The sequence below is a fragment of the Pimephales promelas genome, chromosome 4 (assembly GCF_988280905.1).
Source record: "Pimephales promelas chromosome 4, fPimPro1.hap1.1, whole genome shotgun sequence".
Classification (NCBI taxonomy): domain Eukaryota; kingdom Metazoa; phylum Chordata; class Actinopteri; order Cypriniformes; family Leuciscidae; genus Pimephales; species Pimephales promelas.
In genome coordinates, this window is record NC_142772.1 from 35,933,773 (window position 1) to 35,961,280 (window position 27,508).

At 37.5% G+C, this 27,508-nt stretch overlaps 4 protein-coding genes across 10 annotated transcripts; 1 reads left to right on the forward strand and 3 right to left on the reverse strand.

Annotated features, from left to right (window-relative positions):
- The first annotated feature begins 402 nt into the window (after positions 1-402).
- erap1b (endoplasmic reticulum aminopeptidase 1b) lies at positions 403-10,346 on the forward strand. 2 transcript variants are annotated; one of them, XM_039658999.2, is made up of 20 exons: positions 403-419; positions 652-687; positions 1,431-1,945; positions 2,030-2,168; positions 2,302-2,436; positions 2,552-2,672; positions 2,759-2,913; positions 3,799-3,912; positions 4,029-4,160; positions 4,249-4,380; positions 4,602-4,685; positions 4,776-4,933; positions 5,862-5,941; positions 6,376-6,559; positions 6,684-6,840; positions 7,972-8,156; positions 9,224-9,385; positions 9,458-9,598; positions 9,681-9,762; positions 9,867-10,346. In XM_039658999.2, the coding sequence occupies exons 3-20, from the start codon at positions 1,452-1,454 to the stop codon at positions 10,035-10,037; spliced, it is 2,826 nt and encodes a 941-aa protein (XP_039514933.1). In that variant the 5' UTR covers positions 403-419; positions 652-687; positions 1,431-1,451; the 3' UTR covers positions 10,038-10,346. The 2 variants fall into 2 exon arrangements, with proteins under 2 accessions (XP_039514933.1, XP_088986514.1); XM_089130388.1 differs by lacking the exons at positions 403-419; positions 652-687 and adding an exon at positions 873-1,012.
- A 2-nt stretch (positions 10,347-10,348) lies between these two features.
- Positions 10,349-15,092, reverse strand: gtf2h2 (general transcription factor IIH, polypeptide 2). 3 transcript variants are annotated; one of them, XM_089130391.1, is made up of 16 exons: positions 14,993-15,092; positions 14,722-14,877; positions 14,481-14,558; positions 14,355-14,391; positions 14,174-14,260; positions 14,041-14,091; positions 13,899-13,953; positions 13,694-13,799; positions 13,005-13,095; positions 12,839-12,926; positions 12,646-12,753; positions 12,159-12,222; positions 11,453-11,556; positions 11,257-11,359; positions 11,145-11,184; positions 10,349-10,888 (listed from the first exon to the last, which is right to left on the reverse strand). In XM_089130391.1, the coding sequence occupies exons 2-16, from the start codon at positions 14,775-14,777 to the stop codon at positions 10,778-10,780; spliced, it is 1,179 nt and encodes a 392-aa protein (XP_088986517.1). In that variant the 5' UTR covers positions 14,778-14,877; positions 14,993-15,092; the 3' UTR covers positions 10,349-10,777. The 3 variants fall into 3 exon arrangements, with proteins under 3 accessions (XP_088986517.1, XP_039514938.2, XP_088986518.1); XM_039659004.2 differs by having other exon boundaries at positions 14,722-15,040; XM_089130392.1 differs by lacking the exons at positions 14,722-14,877; positions 14,993-15,092 and having other exon boundaries at positions 14,174-14,288.
- A 577-nt stretch (positions 15,093-15,669) lies between these two features.
- oclnb (occludin b) lies at positions 15,670-19,788 on the reverse strand. Of its 2 annotated transcripts, none has more exons than XM_039659002.2 (8): positions 19,684-19,788; positions 18,870-19,518; positions 18,495-18,662; positions 17,483-17,589; positions 16,790-16,888; positions 16,477-16,648; positions 16,101-16,142; positions 15,670-15,964 (listed from the first exon to the last, which is right to left on the reverse strand). In XM_039659002.2, exons 1-8 carry the CDS (start codon positions 19,725-19,727, stop codon positions 15,866-15,868), a joined length of 1,380 nt encoding a protein of 459 aa, XP_039514936.2. In that variant the 5' UTR covers positions 19,728-19,788; the 3' UTR covers positions 15,670-15,865. The 2 variants fall into 2 exon arrangements, with proteins under 2 accessions (XP_039514936.2, XP_039514935.2); XM_039659001.2 differs by having other exon boundaries at positions 16,790-16,891.
- A 2,596-nt stretch (positions 19,789-22,384) lies between these two features.
- On the reverse strand, positions 22,385-27,398 carry marveld2b (MARVEL domain containing 2b). Of its 3 annotated transcripts, XM_039658338.2 has the most exons (9): positions 27,326-27,377; positions 27,077-27,123; positions 26,926-26,993; positions 25,382-26,584; positions 25,248-25,277; positions 24,997-25,169; positions 24,607-24,778; positions 24,251-24,301; positions 22,385-23,906 (listed from the first exon to the last, which is right to left on the reverse strand). In XM_039658338.2, the coding sequence occupies exons 4-9, from the start codon at positions 26,546-26,548 to the stop codon at positions 23,787-23,789; spliced, it is 1,713 nt and encodes a 570-aa protein (XP_039514272.1). In that variant the 5' UTR covers positions 26,549-26,584; positions 26,926-26,993; positions 27,077-27,123; positions 27,326-27,377; the 3' UTR covers positions 22,385-23,786. The 3 variants fall into 3 exon arrangements, with proteins under 3 accessions (XP_039514272.1, XP_039514273.1, XP_039514271.1); XM_039658337.2 differs by lacking the exon at positions 27,077-27,123 and having other exon boundaries at positions 22,386-23,906; positions 27,326-27,398; XM_039658339.2 differs by lacking the exons at positions 26,926-26,993; positions 27,077-27,123 and having other exon boundaries at positions 27,326-27,380.
- Between the last annotated feature and the right edge of the window lie 110 nt (positions 27,399-27,508).

Below are 27,508 nucleotides of genomic sequence, written 5' to 3' on the forward strand. Positions count from 1 at the left end.
AATGTCATGTTGGACTTTATCTCCTGGCACAACTGTAAAAACTATGTTTTAGTCATACATCTATGAAAGCACACTGAGTTTATAAGCATTGACGGTCACTACCACAAAAAATAAATAAATAAATAAATAAATAAATAAAATAAAATAATTAAAGTAATCCACCATTACTAATACAAATGTAAAAACTAAGAACTGAGAGCTCATTGAAGTCATGAGGTCCCATTCTGTTGTTTTTCTGGTTTACAACATCCTAAAAGGGTTACATTTACAGGAGAATGACAACTACATGTTTTATTATTTATTTATTTATTTTATCCAATAACTTTGGTTTGTTTGTTTCAAAATCTGAGTATTTATCATTTGTTGGAGGTCAGTTTCACAGAGGATCTGGCAACATGCACCCGCATGGTTACCACTTTGTAAGCAACTATGTTAGACTAACGTTACTCGTTGTATGGCTGTTTTTTTTTGTTTTTTTTTTACCTTAATTTGACCTCTTTAATCCTACTGTTACTCTGTTTGTGCAGTGCCTTTATTTAAAATAAAAACTGCTTCCCATGATGCAAAGGTTGAAGAATTGTATTTTCACTTTCACATTGATTCGATGTGCTCAGCTAAACCATAAGTTAGCTGGATTCTTTTTTTTAACAGATCGAGGAGTTTACCTGAAAAGCGTAGTTCGTAATCGTAAGTATTCTGTGATATAATGATATAATTGAACTTATCTCTTGCACGTGACAATACCGCGCTTATGTTATGACGTTGGGTTTATGTGTGTTGCACGCGCAATGCCGTTTCAGTTTACACATAACAAGGTGTTTTGCTAATTAAGCCTATCACCGAATGCAGATTATCATTACATTTAAGACGAATTTTTAAAAAGATGATATCCCACATCAACTAAATGACTGCATTCGCCGTGTTCTTTTAAGGCGGATGTTTTCAGTAAATCGGATAAAAAAAAAGAAAAGCGAGAACCCTTTCAGGCACGCGCGCAACGATTTGAAAAACAGTGAGCTAATTTTATAGCATTACCCTTCTTATACTCTCAATGAGCATTACTGGAAATATTTACTGCTTGACTGCTGGTCAGGACCATACACTGTAGGTCAGGACAAGAATATTTTAACCCGGAAGGTACCGCAAGGCTAGTAAGGTCACATACACATATGAAACAGTTTATCTTAACAAATAGTAGGCTACAAATAATATTTTTTGTCAATTATTTTATGAGCATAATCATATCTGCAACTAACAGAAGTAGAACGTGAATTTACTGTAAACAGCCTTAGTAAGCACCGAGTAAAGGTACCTAAGTTTTAGATCATTTTAAACAGGAAACAGAACTCAGTCAATTTTGTTGAGCTCATTGGCTTGTTTTGTATGATCATAATCTTTATAATACATTTTTTTACCTTTAACTTTTACAGAACTTCCAAGTGGTACTAGACATGAGTCGCTTTGCTCTGCTTGTGAATCTCATAGCCCTACCCATCATTCCCCTTTGGGCTGCAGTCACTCAAGAGCCCACTATATTCCCCACATCAAGGAATGGAGAACCATTCCCATGGAACAAAATGAGACTTCCAGACACAGTATCTCCCCTTCATTACCATCTCCTCATCCACCCCAACCTCACAAGTTTAGACTTCACTGGATTGGTACAGATCCAAATTGATGTAAATCAAGACACCGAGTTTATAATACTGCACAGCAAGGATCTTCATATCTTCAATGCAAGGTTGCTAAGTTCAGATATGAGTCAGCAACAGCCCTTAAAGGTGCTCGAGTACCCATACTTCCAGCAGATCGCACTTATATCTGATAATGCACTGCTGAAGAGAGGCCATGTATATTCAATTGAAATGGAGTTTGCTGCTAACCTTTCTGAGAGCTTTCATGGATTTTACAAAAGCACATACCGCACCGTCAAGGGAGAAGTCAGGTGAGAAAATGTACCACCCCCTTGCCCTTATTTATTTCTTTATTTTAAAATAATAATCTGCTATTGTGACATTCACATTCTCAGGGTTGTGGCTTCCACACAGTTCGAGCCGACTAGTGCCCGAGCAGCCTTTCCCTGTTTTGATGAACCTGCCTTCAAAGCAAACTTTACCGTGCGGATTCGCAGAGAAGCAAAGCATATTGCCCTCTCAAACATGCCTAAGGTGCTGTAATGTCTATAGAACCTCAACAGATCAATCCGTCTGTAATGCTTGAATAAATCATGCTGTGACATGAACTATTAATCTGCTATGGGAAGACTATACTCTTCTTTCTTTTTTTTTTTCTTTACTCCAGCTGAGAACTTTAGAGCTGCCAGGTGGCCTGTTTGAGGACCAGTTTGATGTGAGTGTAAAGATGAGCACATACCTGGTGGCCTTCATTGTCTCCGACTTTCTCTCTATCAGCAAGACCAGCCAGCATGGAGTCCAGGTTAGAAGATAATCATCTCAGATCACTATGACAAAGCCCTGATGTACTGTAAGATCCTCCATCATTTATCACTTTTTGCTATCCTGCTAATAGCATTTATTTGATGTGAATACAGATTTCGGTGTACGCTGTGCCAGAGAAGATCGACCAGGCAGAGTTTGCTCTGGATGCTGCAGTGAAGCTGCTTGACTTCTACGATGACTACTTTGACATTCCTTACCCTCTCCCCAAACAGGGTTAGCTGCACATTCTTGTCTACTGCTTAACATGCAAATTACAGATTTCTAGTTTCATTATTTAGCTTATATAATCTACTCCGTAGATCTTGCTGCTATCCCAGACTTCCAGTCTGGGGCGATGGAGAATTGGGGTCTGACCACCTATCGGGAATCAGGCCTTCTTTTTGACCCCCACAAGTCTTCTGCTTCAGACAAACTGGGCATCACAATGATTATCGCTCATGAACTGGCCCATCAGGTGGACTTATGACATTAATTAACTATTTTGTGTGGGCCTGGGGTATTAAGGCCTGTTCACACCAAGAACGATAACTATGATGATAACTATATTTTCATTCACACCAGCGGATGATATCGTTCTATTCTAAGAATGTGGTTCAGTTTTACCGTCTGGTCCTTTAAATGCTCGACCTCTTAAAGCAGGATATAATTGGCTGACAATGTTGTTCTTGTTTATCAGCATAGACATATACACTAGACCTCACCTTGGCTACGGCAGTTCATTGGAACGAATGCGTCAATAGAGCCGCCATCTTGAAACAGGGGAGCCCCTCCACTTTAATGCATCAGCGTCAATGTAGTGGACACAGGTCTAACGGATATAAAATCACCATAAATCATCATGAATGCGATTTTTCTTGTTTTTTTGGTTTGTTCCAATGGTCAGACATGTATTTATCATTGATTCCAGAAAGAAAATTATTATTATTATTTTTTTTTTTAACATTCTTCCTAGTTCAGATTTCATCCGTGAACATCATACGCTGCACAAAAGTCCGCCACCATCAATGAATTCGAAGTAAAGGCAGAGATAGCAGCGTTACCTAGCTACTTCCTATGACAAGACCCCTGTTCCAAGATGGCGGCGGTTTTGACGCATGCTTAGAACCCCATGGTGAGGTCTAGTGTATATGTCTATGGTTTATCAGCTGGGGAAAAAATAGCTCTAAAAGTGATTCCAGTGATAACGTTTCTCAATACTGTTATCGTTATAGTTGTGGTGTGGACTCTATTCTTTTAAATTCAAAACGATTTTTACAACTCTTGGTGTGAATGGGCCTTTTTTGTAAATATTCTAGTAAATGTTCCAGTGAATGGCTCATTCTGTGTCTGTTCTTGTCAGTGGTTTGGTAACCTGGTGACCATGCAGTGGTGGAATGATCTGTGGTTGAATGAAGGATTTGCCAAGTTCATGGAGTTTGTGTCTGTTAACATCACCAATCCTGAACTGCAAGTTGTAAGTTTTTGTAAAATTGTTGACCCTTGCCAAAGGTCTGTTATCTTTTTCATTTGAGCTCTTGGCTTTTTGTTTCCATAATGACCATTTTGAAAGCAATCATGTTTGTGCAACAGGAGGATTATTTCCTGGGGAAGTGTTTTGAGGCTATGGAGGTAGACTCCTTGAGCTCCTCTCACCCTGTGTCCACGCCGGTGGAGAACCCCGCTCAGATACAGGAAATGTTTGATGATGTTTCCTATGACAAGGTGCATTATAAAACCGGTGAAAACTGTTTCTTCTTTCTTGTTTTTCAATCTTTTTAAAAGCATGTTACGATTGTGAATGTCATTTCAGGGGGCTTGTATTCTGAACATGCTGAGAGAGTTTCTGACCCCAGAGGACTTTAAACTGGGGATCGTGAGATACCTGAAACGCTACATGTACCAGAACACAGTCAATAGTAACTTGTGGGAAAGTCTGACCAATGTGAGTAAAAGTTGCACTCGTGATGTCAACTCTGCAGTAAACAGTGTGAGCTAATTCATTGGATGCGATCACATTGACTATTGTTCAGTCATTTCAATGAAAATACATGCAATCAGGAATTTTATATAGGGGCAAATGATTTCTCCACTGAGATTTCACATAGAGTAGAAGATCAAAATGTCTTAGGATGTGTTGTGAGTGTGTTCAATGCTCTGTTATAGGTTTGTGACTCTGATGGTCTGGACGAGGGCAGACTGAAGGGTAAAGAGTCTTGCCGGCGCTCAGTCTCACAGCCTGGAGCTTCTGTGAGTTGATTTGTCACGTCATTAATCGAAACACCTTATACACCGTTTTTAACTGGTTTTGTGATGTATTTCTGTGATATTTTATCTTAGAAATGGCACTCTAAGGATGAGCTGGATGTTAAGGCTATGATGGAGACATGGACATTGCAGGAGGGCTTTCCACTCATTACAGTGGAGGTCAAAGGTCGCGAAGTCAGACTAAGTCAAGAGCGTTACCTCAAGAGTGACGACCTCTCACAAACATCCAGGTTATTATCAAGTATCTACATTGTTTTTCTCTTCGTTTTTAAGTCTGTTTAACCCCTTAAACCTGAAGTGTACCACCGGCAGTACAGAATAGGTATCATTTTAAAGCTTAGAATGTAAGCACTTGCTGTGGTATTCCGCCATACAATATAGTTATCCACTTTACATGCTTAGAAAAGCGCAACGTTTTATTTTTGTGTCACCGTCCTAGGTCGAGTTTCTCTACTCGTGTAACTGTATTTAAATAGGGAAAATTTAATGTCGCTTCTCTGCTTGGCCCATATTAAATGATCTGGGCTAGTTAAGTGCGGCAGAGCGATTGAGTGCACGCACTGAGACGAGAGAGGTATGTATCAACTCGTCTTAAGGGAATAACATAGTTTAATATGAAAAAATGGTGGAGTATCCCTTTAAGGGGTTAAACTGACAGTGATATTTTTAGGGTTTATATTCTCGAAAATGTGATCACAGTTGAGATGTATTGCAAGTCAAAATAAGATGTCATTCTCTTCTGACAAGCAAGCAGCTTTCTTGCTGAAAAAAAAAACACTGGGACGGCAGTGAATAATACATTATATCATGAACAAGATGAATGATTATCAATGCAGGAATCCCAAGTCACTCAGAATGTTAACTATTTTTGACACGGTTATCCACACATCATTTTTTAAAATGATATCCCTGTATGTGGGCAGAGATAAATCATTTACAAAGTGAAATCACTCACAGTAACACAAATGTCTTCTTTAGGAATGATATTCGACAACAGTATCTCACAGGAGACACTTTGGATCTGTACTTATTTGCATAGTTACTTTTTGCTCAACTGTCACTCATGTTACCTTCCCTGAAAACTTCCATTTGCTTTTTCACAGGAAGTTGAATTAAGTTTGTCTTAATCTTTAGTGCCTGATCTTTTTCTGTGTACAGCTTCCTGTGGCACGTTCCATTGACTTACATTACCAGTGGCTCAACGACAGTGCACCGCTTCCTGCTTAAGACCAAAACAGGTATTTGTTGGAAAACCATTATTTGACAATATTATTCATTTTAGTAATGTTATATATTGTTTCAAAATAGTGTAATTTTATTTTTGGAAGTTTTTGAAATATCTTCATGTCTCTAAACAACACAAGCACTGAAGTATATGTGTGACAGTTAAAACACTGTACACTCTTAAAAATAAAGGTTCTTTATTGGCATCTATGGTTCATTCATGTAACCTTTCCTTTGCACAAAAGGTTGTTTATAGTGGAAAAAAAGTTCTTCAGATTATTAAAAAGTTGTTCACACCAAGAAAAAAAAAACGGTTCTTCACTTTAGGTACTTTGGGGAATCCAGAATGGTTCTTGAATGGGATCACTGTGAGAAAAACCCTTTTGGAGGATTTATTTTTACGAGTATAGCACTGAATTCTGACAGATTGTTGTATATGTCGTCATAGACGTGCTGTATCTGCCGGAGGAAGTGGACTGGATCAAGTTTAATGTGGACATGAGTGGATATTACATTGTGCACTATGAGGGCTCTGGCTGGGATGACCTCATCAGGCTGCTCAAACATAATCACACAGCGCTCAGCAGCAACGACCGGGCCAGCCTCATCAACAACGCCTTCCAGCTGGTCAGGTCAGTCCTCCTCATCTATATCATATCCATATCAAGAGTCAAACAACTAGATCAAAAGTACTGTACAAAAGTGTTGGCAATTTATCATGCCCTGGTTGATTTACACACCTTGTGTTTTGGACAGTGTTGGTCAGCTTCCTCTGGATAAGGCTTTAGACCTGACCCTGTATTTAAGCGAAGAAACTGAGATTATGCCAGTGACACAGGGCTTCAGTGAGCTTGTGCCTCTGTACAAACTTATGGAGAAAAGAGACATGGTGGAGCTGGAGAACCAGATGAAGGTCAGTGTGCGGTCATTTATATTCGATCTTCAGACTTGTAAATTCATTCATTTATGTGTCAGGCTTCTAATCCTCAGCAATTCTCAGAATAATTTATAATTCATTTGACATTTCCTGATTCATATAATTAAAGCGATAGTTCACCCAAAAATTAAAATTCTATCATCATTTCTCACTTTTAAATTGTTCCAAACCTGTATGAGTTTCTTTCTTCTGTTGAACTCAAAGATACTATGTAAGTCAATGGGGTCCCATCATCTGTTACTGACATTCTTTAAAATATCTATTTCTGAACTATATCATTTTAGTACAATCTCAGTGCTGTCGTATCGAAAGTTTAGAGGTCGGAAAGATGTTTTAATGACACATTTCTTATATTTCTTATTGTGATCAACACTGAAAACAGTTGTGCTGCTTAATATGTTTTTATGGAAACTGAAAGGTTCATGGAAAATCTGGAAAAATGGTGGTTTCAGGCCTTAAATAGTCCTGGAAGATCAAAAATGTGATAGAATTTCTGTTGTAGATACATATATTTTTAGTTATGCTAAGCTGTAAAAGATTTAAATGGCTAGGAATTGCTCTTTGTGAGTACCAATCTGATAATGTGATTTTTTAAAAATCCAGTAATCATGAACCACTATAATGTTTTTTTTTTTTGCTTGTTTTTTTTTTTTTGCTTGTTTTTTTTATCATGCTTAAAGGGATACTCCACATTTTTTTTTTTGAAAATAGGCTCATTTTACAACTCCCCCAGAGTTAAACAGTCGTGTTTTACCGTTTTCGAATCCATTCAGCCGATTTTCTGATATTTAGAAGAACGTCAGTAACCAGACAGTTTCTGGTCTCATTGACTCCCATAGTATATTTTTTCATACTATGGAAGTCAATGAGACCAGAAACTATCTGGTTACTGATATTCTTCTAAATATCAGAAAATCTGCAGAATGGATTCGAAAACGGTAAAACCAGACTGTTTAACTCTTTGGGAGTGGTGAAATGAGCCTATTTCCAAAAAAAGTGGAGTATCCCTTTAAGTAAAGCACTTTAAATTAGCATTGGGTTTGAAATGAGTAATAAAAATGAACTCTCCATGCTATAACAGATGTTGGTTCTGTCTCTGTGGTCTAGGGCTACATACTGCAGCTGTTCACGAAGCTCATAGACCGGCAGTCGTGGACTGATGACGGCTCTGTGTCTCAGAGGATGATGCGGAGCTACCTCCTCCTGTTCGGCTGTGTGCGGGGTCATCCTCCCTGTGTTAGCACTGCCACACAGCTCTTCAACAAGTGGAGGGCCTCAGATGGGAACATGAGGTCAGAGGTCATTTTTGTCTTTCCCCTTTTGAAACATGTTACACTCTTACCATTAAGAAGATTAAAGGCACAATATGTATGTTTTTTTTTTCGCCACAAGAGGGCGCAGTTTCCAACAATAACAAAGACCTAGGTTGATGATGCAGTGATGAGCTGAATGATGGGACTTGCTGTCAAGCAAATGGATCGAATATTGTTTATGGATGAGGGCAAACATTCATGTTTTTAACATTACAGTGGTATGAAGCAGGTCGTTATTGCTAAAGAGACACATATCACACACGAGTCCCGCGGATATAAATGAATAAGGACATATAATTCTACCGAATTACCCGCAATTGCTGGATTATTAACACAGGTCAGTTTATTAGACGAATTAAACTTGTGAGGTAACGCAGCACTGCTTCACTTGGTCTAACCTTACACTATCACACTAAACGGCATTTACATGTGTGTTGAAAGTTATAATGTTATACTGTGTGTTATAAGCTGATCAGCATTAGAATAATAAACTGACCATATTCTAACATTTGATCATGTTGAGCTAACGGTAAATAACATTGATTTGTTTTATACATTTGCTCACCTGTCTAATAAAGCTGTCAAGTCGTGACTCGTGAAGCTCTGTCAAGTTCGAGTTAGTCGCAGACGTGGAGCTCTCGGGATTTCAAAAACGTCACGCTGATATTGATCCTCATTTTATTTCTTCTTGTTTGTCCCAAAGTCTGCTTGTCATGGTCTATGTTTGAAAGAAACTGCGTGCCGCTTAACGTTACGCAGTCTGCGTCTGTCGCCATGGTTACATCATGGCTATGGCACCATGAACGGATACTGAGGATAGCGTGGATATTGCGTCATTGACAGGCGACATTTCTTTTCCGGGAAATTTTTTTGGGGGAATTTCTCTGAAATAAAAAATCTTTGGTGACTTTTGGGATATTGTAAGTACACAACTGCAGGAAATATATCACACTGTGCAAATTATTTTTGGAGATTTTATTACAAAATTCTTACCTATTGTACCTTAAGACAACTTTGGACATTTGATTATTTTGTCCATCCTCTAGTCTTCCCAATGATGTTACTATGGCTGTGTTTTCTGTTGGCGCCCGGACTGAGGATGGCTGGGACTTCCTGTTTGAGAAGTACAAGGAGTCCATGTACGTCTCGATCAAGAGCAGGATCAAGTCGGCCCTCACAACCAGCCCTCTTGATCACAAGTTAAAATGGTAAGGCATTTATACACATCAGCTTAAGAAAAAGAGTACAAATCACTAATGTCATCTTTTTCTTTCTGTCAGGATGATGGAGCAGAGTCTGATTGGAGAGGTGATGAAGACTCAGGATCTGCCTTATGTTGTAACTTCAGTCAGTAAAAATCCTAAGGCCTATAAACATGCATGGGACTTTTTACAAGCTAACTGGGACTCCCTGATTAAGAAGTGAGACACACACTGGTGGTAAATATTCCACTATGTAATAGTGATATATAGCCCTTTCATGACTTCAAACATTTGTTTACAGGTTTGATCTCGGCTCACACTCCATAGCACACATGGTAGTTGGAGTGACCAACCAGTATTCCACCAGAGAAATGCTAGCTGAGGTTGGTATTACTCTTTATTGAACCCAAAAAGTAATTAGGAGCTTTCATCAGTTTGTGATCAGAAAACTATTGTATGACATAAGAGTGTTTCTCTACTCCGTCAGGTTCGTAGTTTCTTCAGTTCCTTGTGGGCTGAAACTGGAGCAGAACTGAGATGTATTCAGCAGGCCCTGGAGAACATAGAAGAGAACATTCGCTGGATGGACAAGAACCTGCCACTACTGAAGGCCTGGCTGCACAGGTACTATGACCAGCACAAGAATACAGAATTGTGAAGCACTTGTACTGTAAATGTCTTGGGTGTATACATTTTTTTTTGTTAGGATGTAAGAATTTTGATAAGCACTTTTGTGTGCTAAAGTGTGTGATTCTGAATTAGCTGTAGCCTACCATTTCTTATAAAGGTATAATTTAAGATTTTTGTCAGTCCCCAACCTGTAGTATTAGAATTAAAAGCAGATTGAATTACCTTTGTGGACTAAAAATGTGCATAACTGTAATGAAAGCAAGGGATCAGGTTTTGAAAGAAAGACTAGCTGTGTTACAAGTGTGATCTGAATGTACAACCTATAAAAAAAAAACTGTAAATGTTTGAAAAGTTTAATTAGTTTAAACAGATAGTCTAAACTGGTCCTGTACAGGTTTGCTCATAAATTAATGAGCACAGGCAAGTACATTAGCAAGGCATATAAGGTACAAAATAAACAAACAGCTGTCATGTTAAGTCCATTACAAATACAAAATAGGATACTGGAAAACAGCACGTTCTCAGTTGTTTCATTTGGTCCAGTGAGACTCTTTTCCCCATAGGGGGCGCCCTGACATACGGTTACAGCTTGGTGCATTTAAACAGAAAACCAAAGTAACATGATGCTAAAGAACTAACAATTGTTGGCTTACATTAAAACTGACAATCAGTGAGAGTCTATTTCTGTGGCTGATGGCTTCCTTCATCTCTCAGTTTCTATTTGTACTAAGTAAACACAGAGTTGTCTTGTAGTCAGGCCGTCTTACATCAGGACCTCCCATCAGTCTGCATGCAGCCAGGACAGGAGTGCAGTGTGTCATGTATGAAGAGATCACACTCCACACAGAACACTTTTTTACATGCTAGACAAGTAAACACCTGCAGGGAGGAGAAAACAATCAGCCAGAATGTTATTTTAATCCCAGACTAAAATGCATGTTTACGATGTTTTAAACTTGCACTAAATTTTCTTAAAATTGTCCGTGCTACTGTTTTGTCTCAAGAGTCACACAAGTAATGTGTTTTTAAGGCACGTATAAATGAACTAAGGCCTAATCCTGGATTAATCTAAGCCCTGTCTGTGGAACCAGGTCTAAATGTTCACATGCGAAATATTTGAAATGGAAAAACCTACACTTTTGTCCTTCAACTCTCCTTGGCAAGCATCACAGAACCTGAGAAGACAGATTAATGCTATGAAACAGGCTGAGACGAGACAGAACGATCACAGTGAGTGCGGAGCTCACCTCTCTCCCTCATACTCCTCCAGTGGGGTCTCCTGGAAGGCCTCCAGGGGGAAGAGGTGGTGGAAAGAACGGGCCAAGTGTGGAGCGGAAACCAAAGTTAGACCTGCACCAGAGAGAAGACAGAGTGAGAACTGAACACATCGATACTCTGAAGATTATTGTAAAGACTGAAGAACAGGGACATGCTGAGACCCACCACACACTTTACACTCCACTGGCAGCTCAGTGTATTTAGCTCGGCACTGTGGGCAGTAGTAGCCGCCGAGACTGAGTACTGGCTCACCAGTGCTGTCTAGGTGCCTAAAATATTACAAAATAAATTAGATTTAAAATTCGATTTTAATATAATTATACATAAAATCTGAAAAATTATACACCAAATCTGCATATTACGACTATTTGTGAAGGAACATGTGACAATTCAGCTTTCCCATCACAGGAATAAATTATTTATTCCAATGTATTGGAATATAAAAATTGTTTTGAATTGTAAAATTGGCCCCTGGGTTCACAGACCAGGCTTAAGTCTAGTCCCAGACTAAAATGCATGTTTGAGCAGATTTAACTGAATACAACTTGTACTGAAATATCTTAAAATAAGTCCCTTTGTTTTCTCTCAAAATTCACACCAGGGATGTATTTTTTTTCTTAGCCACATTTCTAAACGCTACTAAAATGCCCTATTTGAACTAAGCCCTATTTGTGCTCTCACTGTATTTTTGATCAAATACATGCAGATTTGGTGAGCACAAGAGACATCTTTCCAAAACAAAATAATCTCACCAAGCCAAAACTTTTAAACATTAAATCTAATTTATAGTATACAGTAATATTACACTATGGTAAATAAATGATAAATAAATGTAACATGATTTTTTTAAATTTATTTTTTAATTACTCACGACATGCTGAATGAGGGTTTGGCATCCTGATCAGACATGGAGGCTATGACATGCTGGGGGAAACCTAAGGAAATTATTGTGTGCGTTAAAGATATTGTAGAAGAATACGAATTATATATTATAGGTTACGCTGATACGTTGCAGTGAAGTCTAATATAAACAAAATAAAATGGCAAATTTCCTTACAGTAATGCATTTGGCAGACGCTTTTATCCAAAGTGACTTGCATTGCATTTCAATGAACACATTTACATTCTTATCAATTCTTGCTTTTCCTGGGAATAGAACCCATGACAATGGCGTTGCAAGGGCCAACGGTCTATTGTTTGAGATACAGGAAAGCTATATTTCAGCAGACCATTCACAAATTTCGACACATTTATTAAGTACTTGGGCTAATTTGATTATGCTTTCAGCAATAAGTTCAACTCAATGTACTGTAAGACATTTCAGCATGTTTAAATATGGTGAAAATGACAGTGATTACCCATGCGAATGAGGGAGCACTCTGAGGAAGAGCTGGCAGGAGGAGGCTTCACATGCTGCATCAGAAGCTCTTTAAAATGACTCTCATCCAGTATCACATTGTATGTTCCTGTTGGGCAAAGCAGAATAAATAAATAAATAAAAACCTAGACAAATGAAACACTGTAACTGCATATAAAAGTAAGACTACCAACCTCCAGTTTCTCTTGTGAGAATAGTACACACTCGAACCTCTGCTGACAGGCCGATCACAGACACTCTGATTTTCAAACCATTCAGAGTCTGTTGATATATTAAAACACCATCAACAAATCTTCTAAACCATTACAGTAAGCAGCCATTAAATTCATTCAAACTCACTTTGATAAGCTCATAGATGTTGGCAGGGTCACAGGTAGTGAGACTGCTGAAAATAACCAGGATCTCTTTGCTTGTATGAGCAGGCATGTGTCTGCATGAAAATAGAGATATATATGATATATTACTGTGGTAAAGGGACATGTAGATGATCAAGGCAATGTGTTTGTTTGTACAACTTTCAAGCATACAGCTGTGGGTACAAATCCAGTACTACAACTAAACTGTAAACAACATATAAGGTATATTGCAAAAAACAGGTAGATAGACACGGCAGGATGTGCATTAATAAATTATAAAAATATAGACAGTGATGATGAAACAGTGCTTTATTCACAAATGTTTTATGTTTTGCATTACACTTTGTTCAAAATGTAAAAATGTATATAATGAGCGAGTACATCATGATTCCATCTTCTAAAGTGTGTTTTTGTCTTATCCTGAATGACTACCTTTAATAAGTGTTTATATTCTTCTGACTATTTTAGACAAGGTGGGACAACAACCGCTGCACAGTAGCTCAGTACCTGCGTGACTCGTCATATACATAAAGAGAAGTAGCTTCGGCTACAATGCTCGTCCACAAGATGCATGTAATGTTTATCCACTGCTATAGTCGAAAATTTGCAACTTTGGATGAAACATAACTACTGAGTTGAACACCCCTCTAACCTCTCTGACATGTTCCTTACTTTAGAGTCTGCATAGCCACGTTGAGAGAGTTGTAGAGCGACGGTTCCCCGACACATGTGGAGTCCACAGCTTTCTTCAGAGCTGCTATATGCTTCTTAGGGTTCCCTAGTAAGAGTAAAATAATTTGAACTGATGATGATGATGATGATGATGATAAAAAAGAACACTTCTCAAACCATGCAAGCATAATACTAATGCAGCAACCTGCAAGATCAGTGAGCTTCTCCGCCCTCTTGTTCTTGGTGGCAATGATCCCTATCTGTGACGATACGGTACAGTTAACAGAAGCTGCATACTCTGTGAAAACTCACAGACAGATACACAAGTCAAGTGTCAAGTGCATTACCTGACTGATTGGATTCTGGTCAAAGTATTCCTCGACAAAATACTCCATCAGCTGAAGAATGCAAAAGAGCAATTTTGACAGATTTTATTTAATGTTAACCTTCCATACTTGGCATAGATGCAGTGCTACTAACCTTCAGGGTGGAGGTCAGCCTGTTGGGCTTAAGGTCTTGATCTTCCATTGATCTAGATGAGTCAATGATCACAAAAAGGTGCCGCATCTGGGTTTGGAGGAATTTTATGATGTTTCTGATCAGTAAACAAAGATAAATAAAATAGTGCTATATCTATAGAGGACAGTAAATTGCAGCTTACCATCCCAAGCCGAACTTGTCCATGACTCTCAAACACTCTGCAGTGTGATAGACAGACTGTACGTGAGTATAAAACCAAGAGACAATCAGCTCAAACTGATGATTATTCTGTATTTGAGTGTTGCACCTTTTTCTCTTTGCCTGGAAAAGAATGTCCTCCACAGTAGCTTTGAGAGATCCAGACTCATCCTCCTTCAGCACCTCCCTGACAGAGACACGCGTCAACTGGTCATTACAGAATATGTGCTCTCATGCACTTTAATAGAGAGCAGTAGCTGACAGTTTTGTGATGCGCCTTAAACATATTAAGCCATAGTTTTTAAAATAAATATTTTTAATTCGCATAAAGCACTTTCAACGTCTCTCACCATGTTCGTTCGTATCCTCCTTCCCAGCGTTTTGTTCTCTCTGGTTCTTCATCCATTCTGTATAATTTTTACAGACTCTCAGCTTTCTTTGGAGGGAATGTTGAAAGAACTATTCTTCCGAAACTCTCTCGTGTTGAATAGGTTTTCAAAATGTACCTTGTAACAACAAATAGAGCGAAAATGTCTCACAACCGGATTTTTGTATTAACGACATTATGTAGCTTGCTTAGTGAACTATAAAAACAACAGTTCATGGTATTGCTTTCCATACCCCCTTGTTGCTTTCGTGCAACCCTTGTACGTCGATTTGTTATGTCCCCCGGTACAAAAATCAAACACTAGTTCCGAGTTGTGGGAGGTCCTACGTGTGCGTGTTCCACATTTAGATCCATTAAACGTAGGTTTGATTGTTATGATTAGCCTTTAGTTGCCCCCTTTAATTAATTTTATAAGCTGAAATAAATACAAAAGACATTTTGAAATTGAATAGCTTTACTTCACCAACACAAATACAACAAAACAAATGTACTGTAAGCTGCATTCAAAATTATTGCCTGTCATTAAAATTGCTCAACAATGAATATATATATATATATATATATATATATATATATATATTATTGACTGTATATAGTAGTCCATAATAGGCTAATTATATAATTGTAATTGAATTCTCACCCATTCTCTAGGTGTGTTCTTGCAAAACAACAACAGGGAATATTGCTATTCTGGTGACATTAATCAACAAGTTAAAAAAATAAACATTAGTACAAACAACTTGTATTAGAATGTCTTTGCTTGGAGATCCCTAAAACTACAACAAAAAGTGGTAGTCACAGTCTTGCTCATGTTTAAGATGCATTAACCTTGGTTTGACTAAAATTACTACAGCAAAATGATAAAAGGTTAACAGACGACATCTAGCTTTAAAAAAATGTAAATACTTCATAGAAACCACAATATTTTTTATTATCGAGTTTAGTTTGGCTCAAAAGCAAAAACCTGTCTATATAAAACATCAGCCATACATTCTCTTGATAATAATACAATGATACAGATTTTTAATACAGAAATACAGATAAAGTCCCAAAGCAAAACCATCATGTGACATAATGTGCCTTGCTGAGTTTCCAGTGCCAGGTTTTTATTGTCTGTGGTCATAGTCGCTGACCCTTCTTTTGATGAGGGAGAGTTTTCTCTTTAGCAGTTTACACCTTTTCCTTTTCCTCTGATAGTCTTCAGACTGTGAGAAAGGTAACGGTGAACATTTATATTTACACCTATACACTTCTATCACAATTATTGTCTGCAACTTCATTATAAACAATAGTTATTTTAGGATATTCTATAAATATTCTGAAAGTTTATGAAGATTTTACCTTCTTTAAACTTTTGAGCCTGTTGTATTGATCCATGGCATCCTTTTTTAGAGAATAAAATCAGGATTAATATATATTAAATGTAACATGTTTGAATACTACAACTAATGATAATAATACAATAAGAATAATATCAGAATAGATAGAGATCATTTTCAAATTAAGTTTTGTTTTAAAGGTGGAAGAGATACTGTGAAAAATAGAGATTGAATGATATTATACTATAAGACTTTCCACTCATAAACTTAGGCATTTGAATTATTGTGATAGACAGGCAAAGCTCAGCAGATCAAGCTAAATCTGCATAATAAGAGTCAGAAGAATGAAAGAGATCCAAACTTTAAAAGAACTGTTTTCCTTTTTATAGATCACATACCAGGAACTGTGGGCTGCCTTCCTGTAATCTGTCCAGCTCTCGATCTGCATCCGCCAAGCCCTGATTAATATCATCTAGCTCAGCCTGAAGACGCTTATACTCCATGTGATCCCTGTCAAACTCTCTCTTGTACTCAAGCCTCTCCTGCTCATTAATGATGGGAGGATACTCACTAAAGAGCATGACAGCGTGGAATAGAGGTAAGAAGGGAAAATGGGACAAGAGTGATACAGATTACATAGTCACAAATTCATAGTAAAATAAAAAAGAACATGCCCCAATACTACCAACTATAACTTAAAGATTCTCTTACATTTCACAATCCGTCTCTAGCTCATCTCCAGACTCTCCAGTGTCATAGTCTCTCAGTTTGCCCTTCAGCCCACTCAAAGAGCTGGTTAAGTCAGAACCACTACTGGGAAAAAAGATGCGTTCAATAAAAATAATAATATCAATGGAACTTTTGTTAATAACTTTGTTGGTTGCAATGAAAATTGTAACATCACACCAGAGTAAAAAACGTTCACAGTGGAACGGGTTATTCATGTTCATGAAAAACAAAACCCATCAGGTCACATTCATTCAGGGGCAAGATTTCCTGGATTCCTTTGCTCTGTGGCATCTAGTCTAGTGACAGGCTAAACTGACCTAGACCAATTATTGTCTGTGCTGCTCACTTTGCTTATAATTTTACTAAAGCTCACAGATCAGTTTTTTACGGCTCCCTTGTAGTCCTTAAAAAATTATTTCTTTAAAAGCAAATGTCTTCCTTTGCTTAGAACCGAGTGTTGTAACTTTGCAGACGTTGTTTATGCTCAAACAACATTACACACTAACTAGAGTTAGAAAATTTAAATCATAATCAACCACCCCATTTAATAATTAATATCTACAATCATATTCTAAAATAGTCAAGCCCAATCCAGACACAAAAACAATCCATTGAATAAATTCTACAGAAAGACGATAAGTAATGTATTTTCTGCTCTTCACTGAGAGAACATACCTTGGAAGGTAAATTGGTTTCTGGCTGTAAACCATTGGCTGTGCAACACCGATTTTGTCATTGGAGTCACTGACAAAAGCCTCTGGATGTCCAGACACATTATTAACCTGAAGACAAACAAAGGAAGACAGTCATTATCTGGACATTTTTAAAGAAACCGCAAAAACACAGTACAATAAATATTTAAGAAGTATTCAGTTCACCCTTCAGCTGTTTTATATTTAATTTTGTTACAGTTTAGAAACATAGTGTACATTTAATGTGCCATTTTTTTATAATATGCCACTCTTGCATAAAAGCCAGCTTGCTTAAAATATTTTCACCCATCATTTGGTAGTCTAACTCATTTGAGTGTTTTGCTGTACGCCTCTTTTACTTCAGCGTCTCTGTTTCCCCAATGCAGTCAGCCTTTTTGTTTGGTAAACAGTCTGGACAAACATTAAAAGGCATGCAGAACCGGTTCCACCACTTCCACAAATACCATCAAGACATAAAGGACGAAACTAACACTGCTCACGCAACAAATTGTGTAAGAACAAAGCCAATGGAGTGACCTAATAACTCTAGAAGGGTCTTTTTAAGCAATTGCCACCTACCAATTCATAGACGTTTGTAACTGTTTTCCATGCATTTCATCATGAAATTTTGGATCATAATCATGCTTTCCATCAAGTGACAGTGCATAAGAGTACACACCCAGAAACTAGATATGAAAAAACCTCTTTGTGTCTTCCTCTGAAAGTTCTCTTCTTGGAAGAGTCCTAAATAGCAATGCTCTAGTGTAGACCAACAATTCTCCTAAAATGGTGGAGCAATTGTAGGCACCACACACAACTCTTGAAAACAAGATAAGAAACATCAAGAAGCATTCTGGGCTATAAACTGTTCAACCCAAGTACTACAAAAAGTATTACATTTTATGACCTTATGAATCCATGCTTTGTACTGAAATTCCCAATTTAAATCACAAACTAAAATGAAGACAACAAGTGAACAAATGAAATTTTCTTACCCATTCCCCAATGCCTTGAGAAGTGAGGCCATCTGTGATGGTCTTCACATCATACCACAGAACGCGGTCCATGCCGTATCTCCTTATCTGCCCTCGGGTCTTCACCGCGAACACAAGTAGGATGATTAACCCAACCACCACCAGAAATCCGAGAACAACGGCAATGGCCTTGTAGAGAAGAGAAAGAAATAAATTGCACCAAAAAATAGATCACAATATAGAGGACAATGTGGCAGATATATTCTATATTTGCACAACCAAAAAAAGCTGACTCTCAACTTGCATTTCTGCACAATAGAAAGGAATTCATTAGTGTCTGATAATAACCAACCTGAACTGAACAAATACTAGATTATGAAGACTGCCCAGGCTCACCTCTTCAGGCTCCACTACACAGTAGTGGTATAAATATTGATTGATGAAGATCCCAGAGGCCTGATCTTGGTTCTTGTATTGTGCACACAGCTGCAATATCTGGCTATACATCATGGATCCAGATGTCTGAGAAGTGGGGTTAATAGCGACAAGGTACACGATGCTAGCGATGAGCATGAGTCCAGCCAGTATGGCACAAATGATTATGGAGGCCAGATAGAATGAGGGAGATTGTGCAGTGTTCTGCCTCGACACCACCAGGATGAAGATGATGAGCACAGTGATGAAGGTGATTGCTGCAATCGCGATGATGAAGCCCTTGCCTGATTTCGGATCCATGTACGTGCCTCCTCCATAGCCTCCGAGACCCCCACTGCTACCTCCTCCTCCATACCCTCCATAGCCTCCTCCATATCCACCGCCGTACCCTCCACTGACAGAGCCACCCATCCCAAGACCACCAAGCCCCATGTTGTCTGCATCATAGTCCCATGCAAGTGTGGAGGCCACGCAGGCAAACATAGCCACACACATAATGATTATTATGATGCACAAAATCTTCATCACACCTGGGGGTGACGTCCAGCGGTAAAAGTGAAGCATTTCATCAGGGTGGTAAGAATGGGTGCGACGGGAGGTTCTGTGGTGACTGAAAGGATAAAGCGAAACAACATGGATAAGTAAAAGGGAACATATTAACTGATTGTTTTTGAAAAAAATACAGATCATTCATAATACCATCAGTAAGGAGCCATTGAAGAAAACTTTTCTCTACTGAAAATTGATGATTGACAAACTCTAAAATGCAACTTACTGTCTGTCGCCATATCGGGGAGGGTGACTTGATTTTTTCGGCATGATGTCAGCTTCCTGGACAAACTTCACTGGGTGCCAACAGAAGTTTTCCCTGGACACAGAGGTGATACTGCAAGAAAGCAAGGTAAAATAATTAATCCAAGTGTTAATGTCAATACAACTGATACTAGGGGTGAAACGATGCCCTCGTGTCATGATTTGATGCATACCAGTAACTCATGATACAATATTATTGCGATACTCCAAGACATGATAAAAGGTTAACAAAAACTGTTGATTAAAATGCTAAATTTGGTATTACAATGGGGGTGGAAACAAATAGGCTTAGACTTGATGCTGATAACCCAATGCACAGCACAATGGTGACTATTCATGATTCTGAAACTGAAAATACACAATTATTATTGACAAATATACTTGCACTTTCACTGACCAGATACATTTAAAATAATGTAGACATTATCACACAAATTATGATTATCATGATCAGACTTTGTTTCGCTGTAAATCTGGCAGTCCACTTACAGAAAAAAATTGCTGTCTCAAATGTTTTTCCAGTCATATTTAGATCTTTGGAAAAAGTGGTCTGTTTGTTGAAAACATGAATGCCTTTGGCTATGATATCAACACAGATAGCACTTGTCATACTGGTTGTGTGCTTGCGTTGGACTGTGACTTGAGAAAACTCCATGACGCTGTGAAGTCACAATCAAAGCCTGAGTTTACAGAGAAAGTTGATGAGCAGCATCATAGTACCAACAAAGACTGGCTAAATTGGTTTGGTTTTGTCAACTTGAAATTAATCCTGAGTTTGTTCAACTACCATGTACAAGCCCCTGGTCTCAAGAGAGGTTTTACACATAGCTCCAAGTTGTGAAATGGAAATAGTTTTAGTGTTTCTGAGAAGCTTATTACAGATATACGTTCACCTTCACCTACGCAATCCAAAAAACGCATAAATACAAAATTGTATTTAATTTAATTTGTATTTAACTTTAATTTCATGTTAAAGATGTTGATATAAGACCACTTCACATAATTTCTTTAAATATATATATAGGAATAAACTTGTTTAAAATTACATTTTGCAATGTAGAAAATAGGTTAATATATTTAAGTGAACTACTGTACTTTTTTTGTAGTGCATACTTTTCATTAAATTTGTCAAAAAACAGCACATCTCTGAGACAAATGTGTTAAAAATGTGTTGACTGTGTTGAGAGGAATAATACTAGTTGAGCAAGTAACAAAATGTGTTGTCTTCATGACACACGGAGGTAAGAATTAACAGAGGGTGTGTTGTTTTTAACACATTAGTTTTAAAGGTGAACAATTATAAACCCAGGCCTAAATTGAGATTATTTATTACATTAATTTCACATCATTAATTCTAATTTAAATATATATATATGGCTGACCAGAGATAAAATGCTATGACCTTTCAATATTCATCTGGACCCACAAAGATTGCACAAAATGGGACAAATTTTGCCATAATTTTTGATAGAGTAAAACATGATTTTACTGTTGAATTGAAAGTCTGTATTTTATGAATTTATTATACTTCCAGTTAATGTGCAGATAAAACCTAAACAGGAGTAGTCGAAAAGAGATAGATGTTTCCAATACTGGATTGATTGATCGAAAGGGTGTAGTGTAGCAACAACACCGAGACTCACTGTATTTTTAATTAATTTACTGAATGTAGGGATTAGTAGCCTAGCAGATTTTTTTTTTCTCAAATTCTTTAATTTGTATCAAAGAAATGTAAGAATGTTATAATAACGTTTGAGATCTAATGAACAACAATAAATATTCAGTTACAGGCAAAGTTTGTTAAAGAACTCTCTATCGTCAGTAGCCTATCATGCTGTTTGATTAAATGCATATTCGAAGAAAATACCCGAATAATAACATTGTAACCCAATAACACGCAAAAAAAGGAGAAAACCATGCTTGACAAAGAAAATAAATAGCATGATATTTCTAAAAATGTCTAACGTTACCGCGCAATATGATTGTTGTGCGTATCAGTAAAACACATTTAACAAACCTACAAGTCAGTCACCTGGTGTTATTAAACAAACAAAATAGATAGAGCACATAATTGAATATTATCGAGGAAACTCACCTTCTTCCTTTCGAAAGCAGTAAACGCTGGAAAATATTTGTACCTCTTTGCTTTATTTCTCGGAGCTGAAAGCGCTCAGCCTACTTCAGGAACGCCCGCTGGAACCTACAATCACCTTAACAACAACACATCACTGAAAGCACAGGTGTAGCCACGCCCTGATAGAAGGCTAGCCCGTGTCATTTGCATATTGATTTTCACAACCTATATGGTAGCTTTGTTTTATGTTAGAAAATATGTATAACATAACTAGTTTTTTGTAAAACAAAGATGGTATTTAGGTGTATGAAAATATATATAACATAACTAGTTTTTTGGACAACAAAGATGGTATTTAGGTGTATAATACTTGACAAGACATGCTCATGCTTTATTTCGAGGACCCCGAGCGGGGGCCACAAGGAAGTGCTAGAGGGTCCGTGAAAAAGTTTAGAGAAAAACTGTTTAATAAAATTTACAAATAAATACATACATACAATTAAAATAAATTGATTACATTGAAATACATTTAAAATCAACATTTACAGTATATAGCCTAATATAAATAAAATGTTAAAATAATGTAACAATAGAAATGTAGGCCATATTTTCCACACGTTTTATTTTGTTATAATTTTGTTTCAAAATAATAACCATATTTATAATAAGTGTCTTTATACAATATACACTATATAAATAAAACTGATCCTATTTGGAGGTTAGGGTGGCGGTAGATAGGTATACCACATTTGTAAAATATATTGCAGTAATTAGGCCTTAGTAATAAAATGCTTGACATTTAAGAATCATAACATTCAGGGAGTTCCTGCTTCAAATTGAAAACAAATTGTCTAGTCATCTGCGCAGATTGAAAGTGAAGTACAACACCAGCTGGATTTTTGACTGCCCAAATCATAAACCTGTAAATGCATATACAGTCATCTTTAATTAGAAATAAACAGTTTTTGGTTAACTATCTGCTAATCGTCTCTTGTTAAACATGTGGCTCAAAAGTATAATGTAATTATTGTTTCAATTACCATAAAAAAACATCAAAGCTGCATTTAAAAAAATTATTCAAACACAATTATTCTAGATCATTGTTATTAAATACAATATTCAGTATTTATGAGACGTAAGTGTTGTAAAAAATGTAGAGTAAATGAGCACCTTTTCTTCCTGAAGTCCACTGCAACTTGTAACCTGATACCTTTAGAGGTGTCAAGCATTTATTCCTTTACTGCAGATCTATTTACAGATAAGGCTTTGAGCTACGTTGTCTACCATAAACAGACAATTAGAGGTGGTTTTTTACCCTGTGTATAAACTACTAGTTTTATTATTATTTATTATTTTATTTATTATTTTGTCAAAAAGGGAACCTTTGCCATTGCAATGTGGAGGCAGGCATATTTATTTGTATCTACTTTCACAATCAGTTTAAAAGGCTGATACACATAAGATAATACAAAATGTACACAAAACACACACATGTCTGTATAAAATACACAAAAGTGAAACTATTAATAAACTAAAAAAAAAAAACTAATAAAAACTAATAAATATACCAAGAAATTCAAGATCAGAGATATTGATATTCAACAATTACCACTTTAAGGGCTATTTACATTATATTCTCCAATGAACCTGCAGGAAGATTCCTACTTCTAAAATTATATATATATATATATATATATATATATATATGATTGCAATTTAAATGTTGCTCCACATGACGTCAGTAACTTAGTAACTTGCATTCGGTTGATTCATGTAACTTCTTCATTGCTGTGCTTTAAGTTGTAGATGTCCTCCAGTATGCTCCTTTGCTCTATTGAATTCAATATGAAATTATTTTAATACCAACCGAGACCAAGCCAAACACTAAATTCCTGAAGAAATAGTCATTTTTGTTTCTGCCAGTCACTTCTTTTCTGAGGAGGACCTCTATAAAGTTCATGATAAACTTTGAAAATATATTGGAGTTCTGTTTAGCTGTAACCATCATTCCAGTCCATAACTTTGTCATACTCCTGAATTTTCTGCTTTATGTGAGCAAGTTTATTCTTCAGATATTCACATCTCTCTTTTTTCTCCAGGTACGTTGGATCCTAAAACCAGAAAGAGGGAAAGTAATATTTGCCGAGCACTCTCACACAGACAGGAAGTATGTAAATATGTCAATAGCTCCCCCCCTAATATTTCCAGTTTTTCAGTTTCAGCTGTTTGTGGAACTCAAACAGTTGAAACCGTCATTGTTTTGCAATGACTAAAGAATGTAGAAAGGCAACAGGCAGATGATGAAGGGTTTAAAATGGGTCGAAGAGACTTATAGAACATAGGTCATTATAATTAACCTTCATTGGGGGGAAAAAGGAAGATACCACCGATTTATTCTGTTTATCATTTTTAAATGGATAGAAGTAGAACATATAAAAAGGTAAATAATACTTACAGCCTTTTTTCTGTTATACTCTTGAATAATGCTTTTGATTCTTTCTTGTTCCTGTGGGAGGAAAACAAAGTTTAATAAATCAAGATTTTGGGATATATAGAATGTAAAACAATTGTCTGTGGGTACTGCGATCAGTCACCAGTTTTTCATAATTTCAAACCATATTTGTGCCTTCACTAATTCATTTTAATTGTCATGTGGTATGACAAATACATTTTTAAAAGTACAAATATTCCATTTATTTACTCAATTAATATGAGCTCATAAAAACTGTGTCTAAGAATTGTTTAAGTTTGCAAAAATTTGTGTAAAATAATTGTAAGAATTTGCAAAATGCTTTTTAAACGATTAGCTACCATTTGGCTGGATGGCTGTTGTGGTAGATTCCTCATCATGTTATCCATTTCATCAAACTTCTTCGTTAAGACCTGAACCTCAGTATGAATCTCTTTATACTCTGCATACTGGTCATTAAACACAGCCTTGTATCGCTCCCTCTCCTCGTCAGAGCGAATTGTGGGATATTTCCTGTAAGGAGAAAAAAAAAACAGAACATATCAGGTATAGTCGTATCAGATAGAATCATTACAAAAGTGATGAATAATAAAAAAAAAAACCATGCACAAGGGAACTATAACCATTACTAAATATGTGTGCTGGTTTCCAAACAGTTTGCAGTTTATATATTGTATAAAATGTCTTGAATTCATTAATATCACTTAGGATAAGTATCCTTTGAAACTCACGCCACGTAATCTGCAATGACCACAGGTTTGGGGATGTGGCCAGCAGGGATATGACCCCTTAATATCTCTGGTTCCATCATAACTGGAGGGACTGGTGTGCCATCAAATGAATCTGGATTGGCCATTACTGGAGCAGTTCGGATGGGCACAGAGACGCTTGACCCAGCATCAATCTGAGATTAAAAATGGCAGATTACATCAACAGTTTTTAAAATATAAAAATTGTTCTTCTTTAAAATTCAACTGCTTACCATATTAAGTGGTAGTGCTGCTGATTTCATCTAAATACAAATAAAAACAGAAAAGCAAGCAAATTAAACTATATTAGTTTAGTTTGAGTTATTTATTTATTTTTATTTCAAAGAACAAATGATTTGAACTTTACATCTTGGCCCAGTCTTTCTCTGCGCATCCTTGCAGCTTCATGTCTCCACAGCTTTAGACACACGCCTGCTCCCACAAAATACAACAGCATGTTGAAAAAAAGGAAGATGATGGCAGCGTTCTGCCCAGCCTCCGTTCGGCAAAACCCTGCATTGGGCCCAGCGTTGAAGTGTGGATAATAGCAGAGACCTCCACGGACGGTGTCTCGCACATACACAATTGCACCTATCAAGTAGAGCAATCCTAATGACAAGTTTATCACACACTCCGTGATTGGCCACCAGCTTGAGTCGAGTAGAATGGTACGATAATACATGGTCATTCCTAACACTACTAGAATGACAGTCACTATCCAGGCCAATCCAGCCACCACGATGACAAAAGGAGTCAAGGGTCCTGAGTACGAAATCCCAGTTCCTCCATACATCCCACCCATTGTTGATCCTCCATACGCTCCCCCATACATCTGATGCATTGAATAGCCAAACATATTAAACCACTCATTATCCTTGTGCACGTATGCACAGACGCAAGCAAAAACAGCAGCCCCCAAAAGCAACTCCACGCATCCCAAAATGCGCAAAAGTCCGGCCCAGGACTTCATGTACGCGTAGCGCAGATTGTAGTCCTCCACCTTCTCACTGTAAGTCATAGCCGTCTGCAGAGAGCGTCCAGAAACCGATTCCAGTGGCTCTCCTAATAACATCGCCTGCTCCTTCCTTGAATTGTAGCTGCCTCCAGACCCTCCAAAAGGGTCTAGGTAAGAGCTGGGGGCTGTAGGTGATGGTGGAGGGGAGCACGGGACGCCTTCGGTGGTGGTGTTCACATCAGGCGGTGGTGGAGGAAAGGTCCATTTCTTGCTGCCTTGGTTGCCACTGGCTCTGAAGAAATTCTTCACAGAGTCAGGAATAAAGCGTCGGATGGGTTTGATGTCCATAGCATCATCCACCTGGTCTTCAACATCACTCGGGTAGAAATCTGGACCAACAGGAGCGTGTTCGGGAAGTGGAGGTGGTGGTAAACTGTCATAGCTTGATTCCGCCACTTCACCACCAAGAGGGTAAGGAACCTGCTGGCCCCACGGCAGTGAGCCGATGGGCACCTGATCATAGTGAGGCATATCTCTGACCCGATCAAAGCGGGAGGCTGACCCGTTTCCAGCTGACATATGGAAATCCTAGGGTGATCTTAACAGCTGACTGAACTGAGGATCAGAAAGTTGATTTATATATTACAATGCCTGGAGTCACTGACATCATCTTGTACAAATCTAAAAGCAAGGATTCACTGATATTAAATATCTGGCTGACACTAATGTCATATATTTTATAACCAATAAATATTCAAGTCAAAATTAATCAATTAATAAGAAAAAAACAACACATTGAACCTTGCGTTTCAAAACACTAAAACGATGTAGGCTTTACAAAGATATGATCTACAGCATGAAAAATGCACACATCGTTCATCCCTACAGATAAAAATAAAAAAAAAACATAGCATTGGCTAGCTACTACAAAACCCTGAAATCAATGACTGTCTTACCTCGGTACAGTAGTTACATTGCCTCACGGGGTGAATTTAAAACCGTGTTTTTCCCCTCACAAAGCTCCCTGGAATAAAGAAAGCCATGTGTATTTTACACACAGGCGAGCAGGGCTCAAATATATAGAAATAAAAATGTAACAAAAATTACTTTATGGTGACGACAGAACAGCTACATGATTTTGCGAGGTTTAAAACCTGCCAGTCAACAGAACAGGAAACAAATGAAACAGAACGAACGAGGCTACACCTCGGCTCTAAAGTCATCCCAATAAGCTACAAAGGAGGAATACACTAATTTCGTACCGCGAATTAATATAATTGTCTACATTAAACATGAGACTACAAGCTACATATTTTTGTCTAAAACACATATTTAAGAAAAACATCGGTCTCATACCTGGTATCGATACTTTCACCTGTCTTCCGCCAGTGGTGCTACAGGTGAAGGGGATCGATCACGTGACTTGTCCAGCCCCAATGTGTGATGTCACATTAGAAACCAATTTTTCTAGTTTGACAAGAAAACAATCTATGTGCAGACACAAATGAAGAAAAGTAAAACCTATTGTGTTTTTTTTTT

Bases quoted from the DNA above. Each gene is read 5' to 3' on its own strand.
- gtf2h2 (XM_089130391.1), bottom strand. From the start codon at position 14,777: ATGGATGAAGAACCAGAGAGAACAAAACGCTGGGAAGGAGGATACGAA. The intron at 14,392-14,480 runs GTGCAACACTCA...ATCACACTGCAG, and splicing joins TTCCAGGCAAAGAGAAAAAG to AGTGTTTGAGAGTCATGGAC. The intron at 11,557-12,158 runs GTGAGTAATTAA...GTAATATTTTAG, and splicing joins AAACCCTCATTCAGCATGTC to GCACCTAGACAGCACTGGTG.
- marveld2b (XM_039658339.2), bottom strand. From the start codon at position 26,548: ATGTCAGCTGGAAACGGGTCAGCCTCCCGCTTTGATCGGGTCAGAGAT. The intron at 25,278-25,381 runs GTAAAGTTCAAA...ATTTGTATTTAG, and splicing joins GAGAAAGACTGGGCCAAGAT to ATGAAATCAGCAGCACTACC. The intron at 23,907-24,250 runs GTAAGTATTATT...TTCTGGTTTTAG, and splicing joins AGTATAACAGAAAAAAGGCT to GATCCAACGTACCTGGAGAA.
- oclnb (XM_039659001.2), bottom strand. From the start codon at position 19,727: ATGCCGAAAAAATCAAGTCACCCTCCCCGATATGGCGACAGACA. The intron at 18,663-18,869 runs GTGAGCCTGGGC...CTTCTCTACAAG, and splicing joins GTGTAGTGGAGCCTGAAGAG to GCCATTGCCGTTGTTCTCGG. The intron at 15,965-16,100 runs GTAAAATCTTCA...CCTTTCTCACAG, and splicing joins GGCTCAAAAGTTTAAAGAAG to TCTGAAGACTATCAGAGGAA.
- erap1b (XM_039658999.2), top strand. From the start codon at position 1,452: ATGAGTCGCTTTGCTCTGCTTGTGAATCTCATAGCCCTACCCATCATT. The intron at 2,169-2,301 runs GTGCTGTAATGT...TCTTTACTCCAG, and splicing joins CCCTCTCAAACATGCCTAAG to CTGAGAACTTTAGAGCTGCC. The intron at 4,161-4,248 runs GTGCATTATAAA...ATGTCATTTCAG, and splicing joins ATGATGTTTCCTATGACAAG to GGGGCTTGTATTCTGAACAT.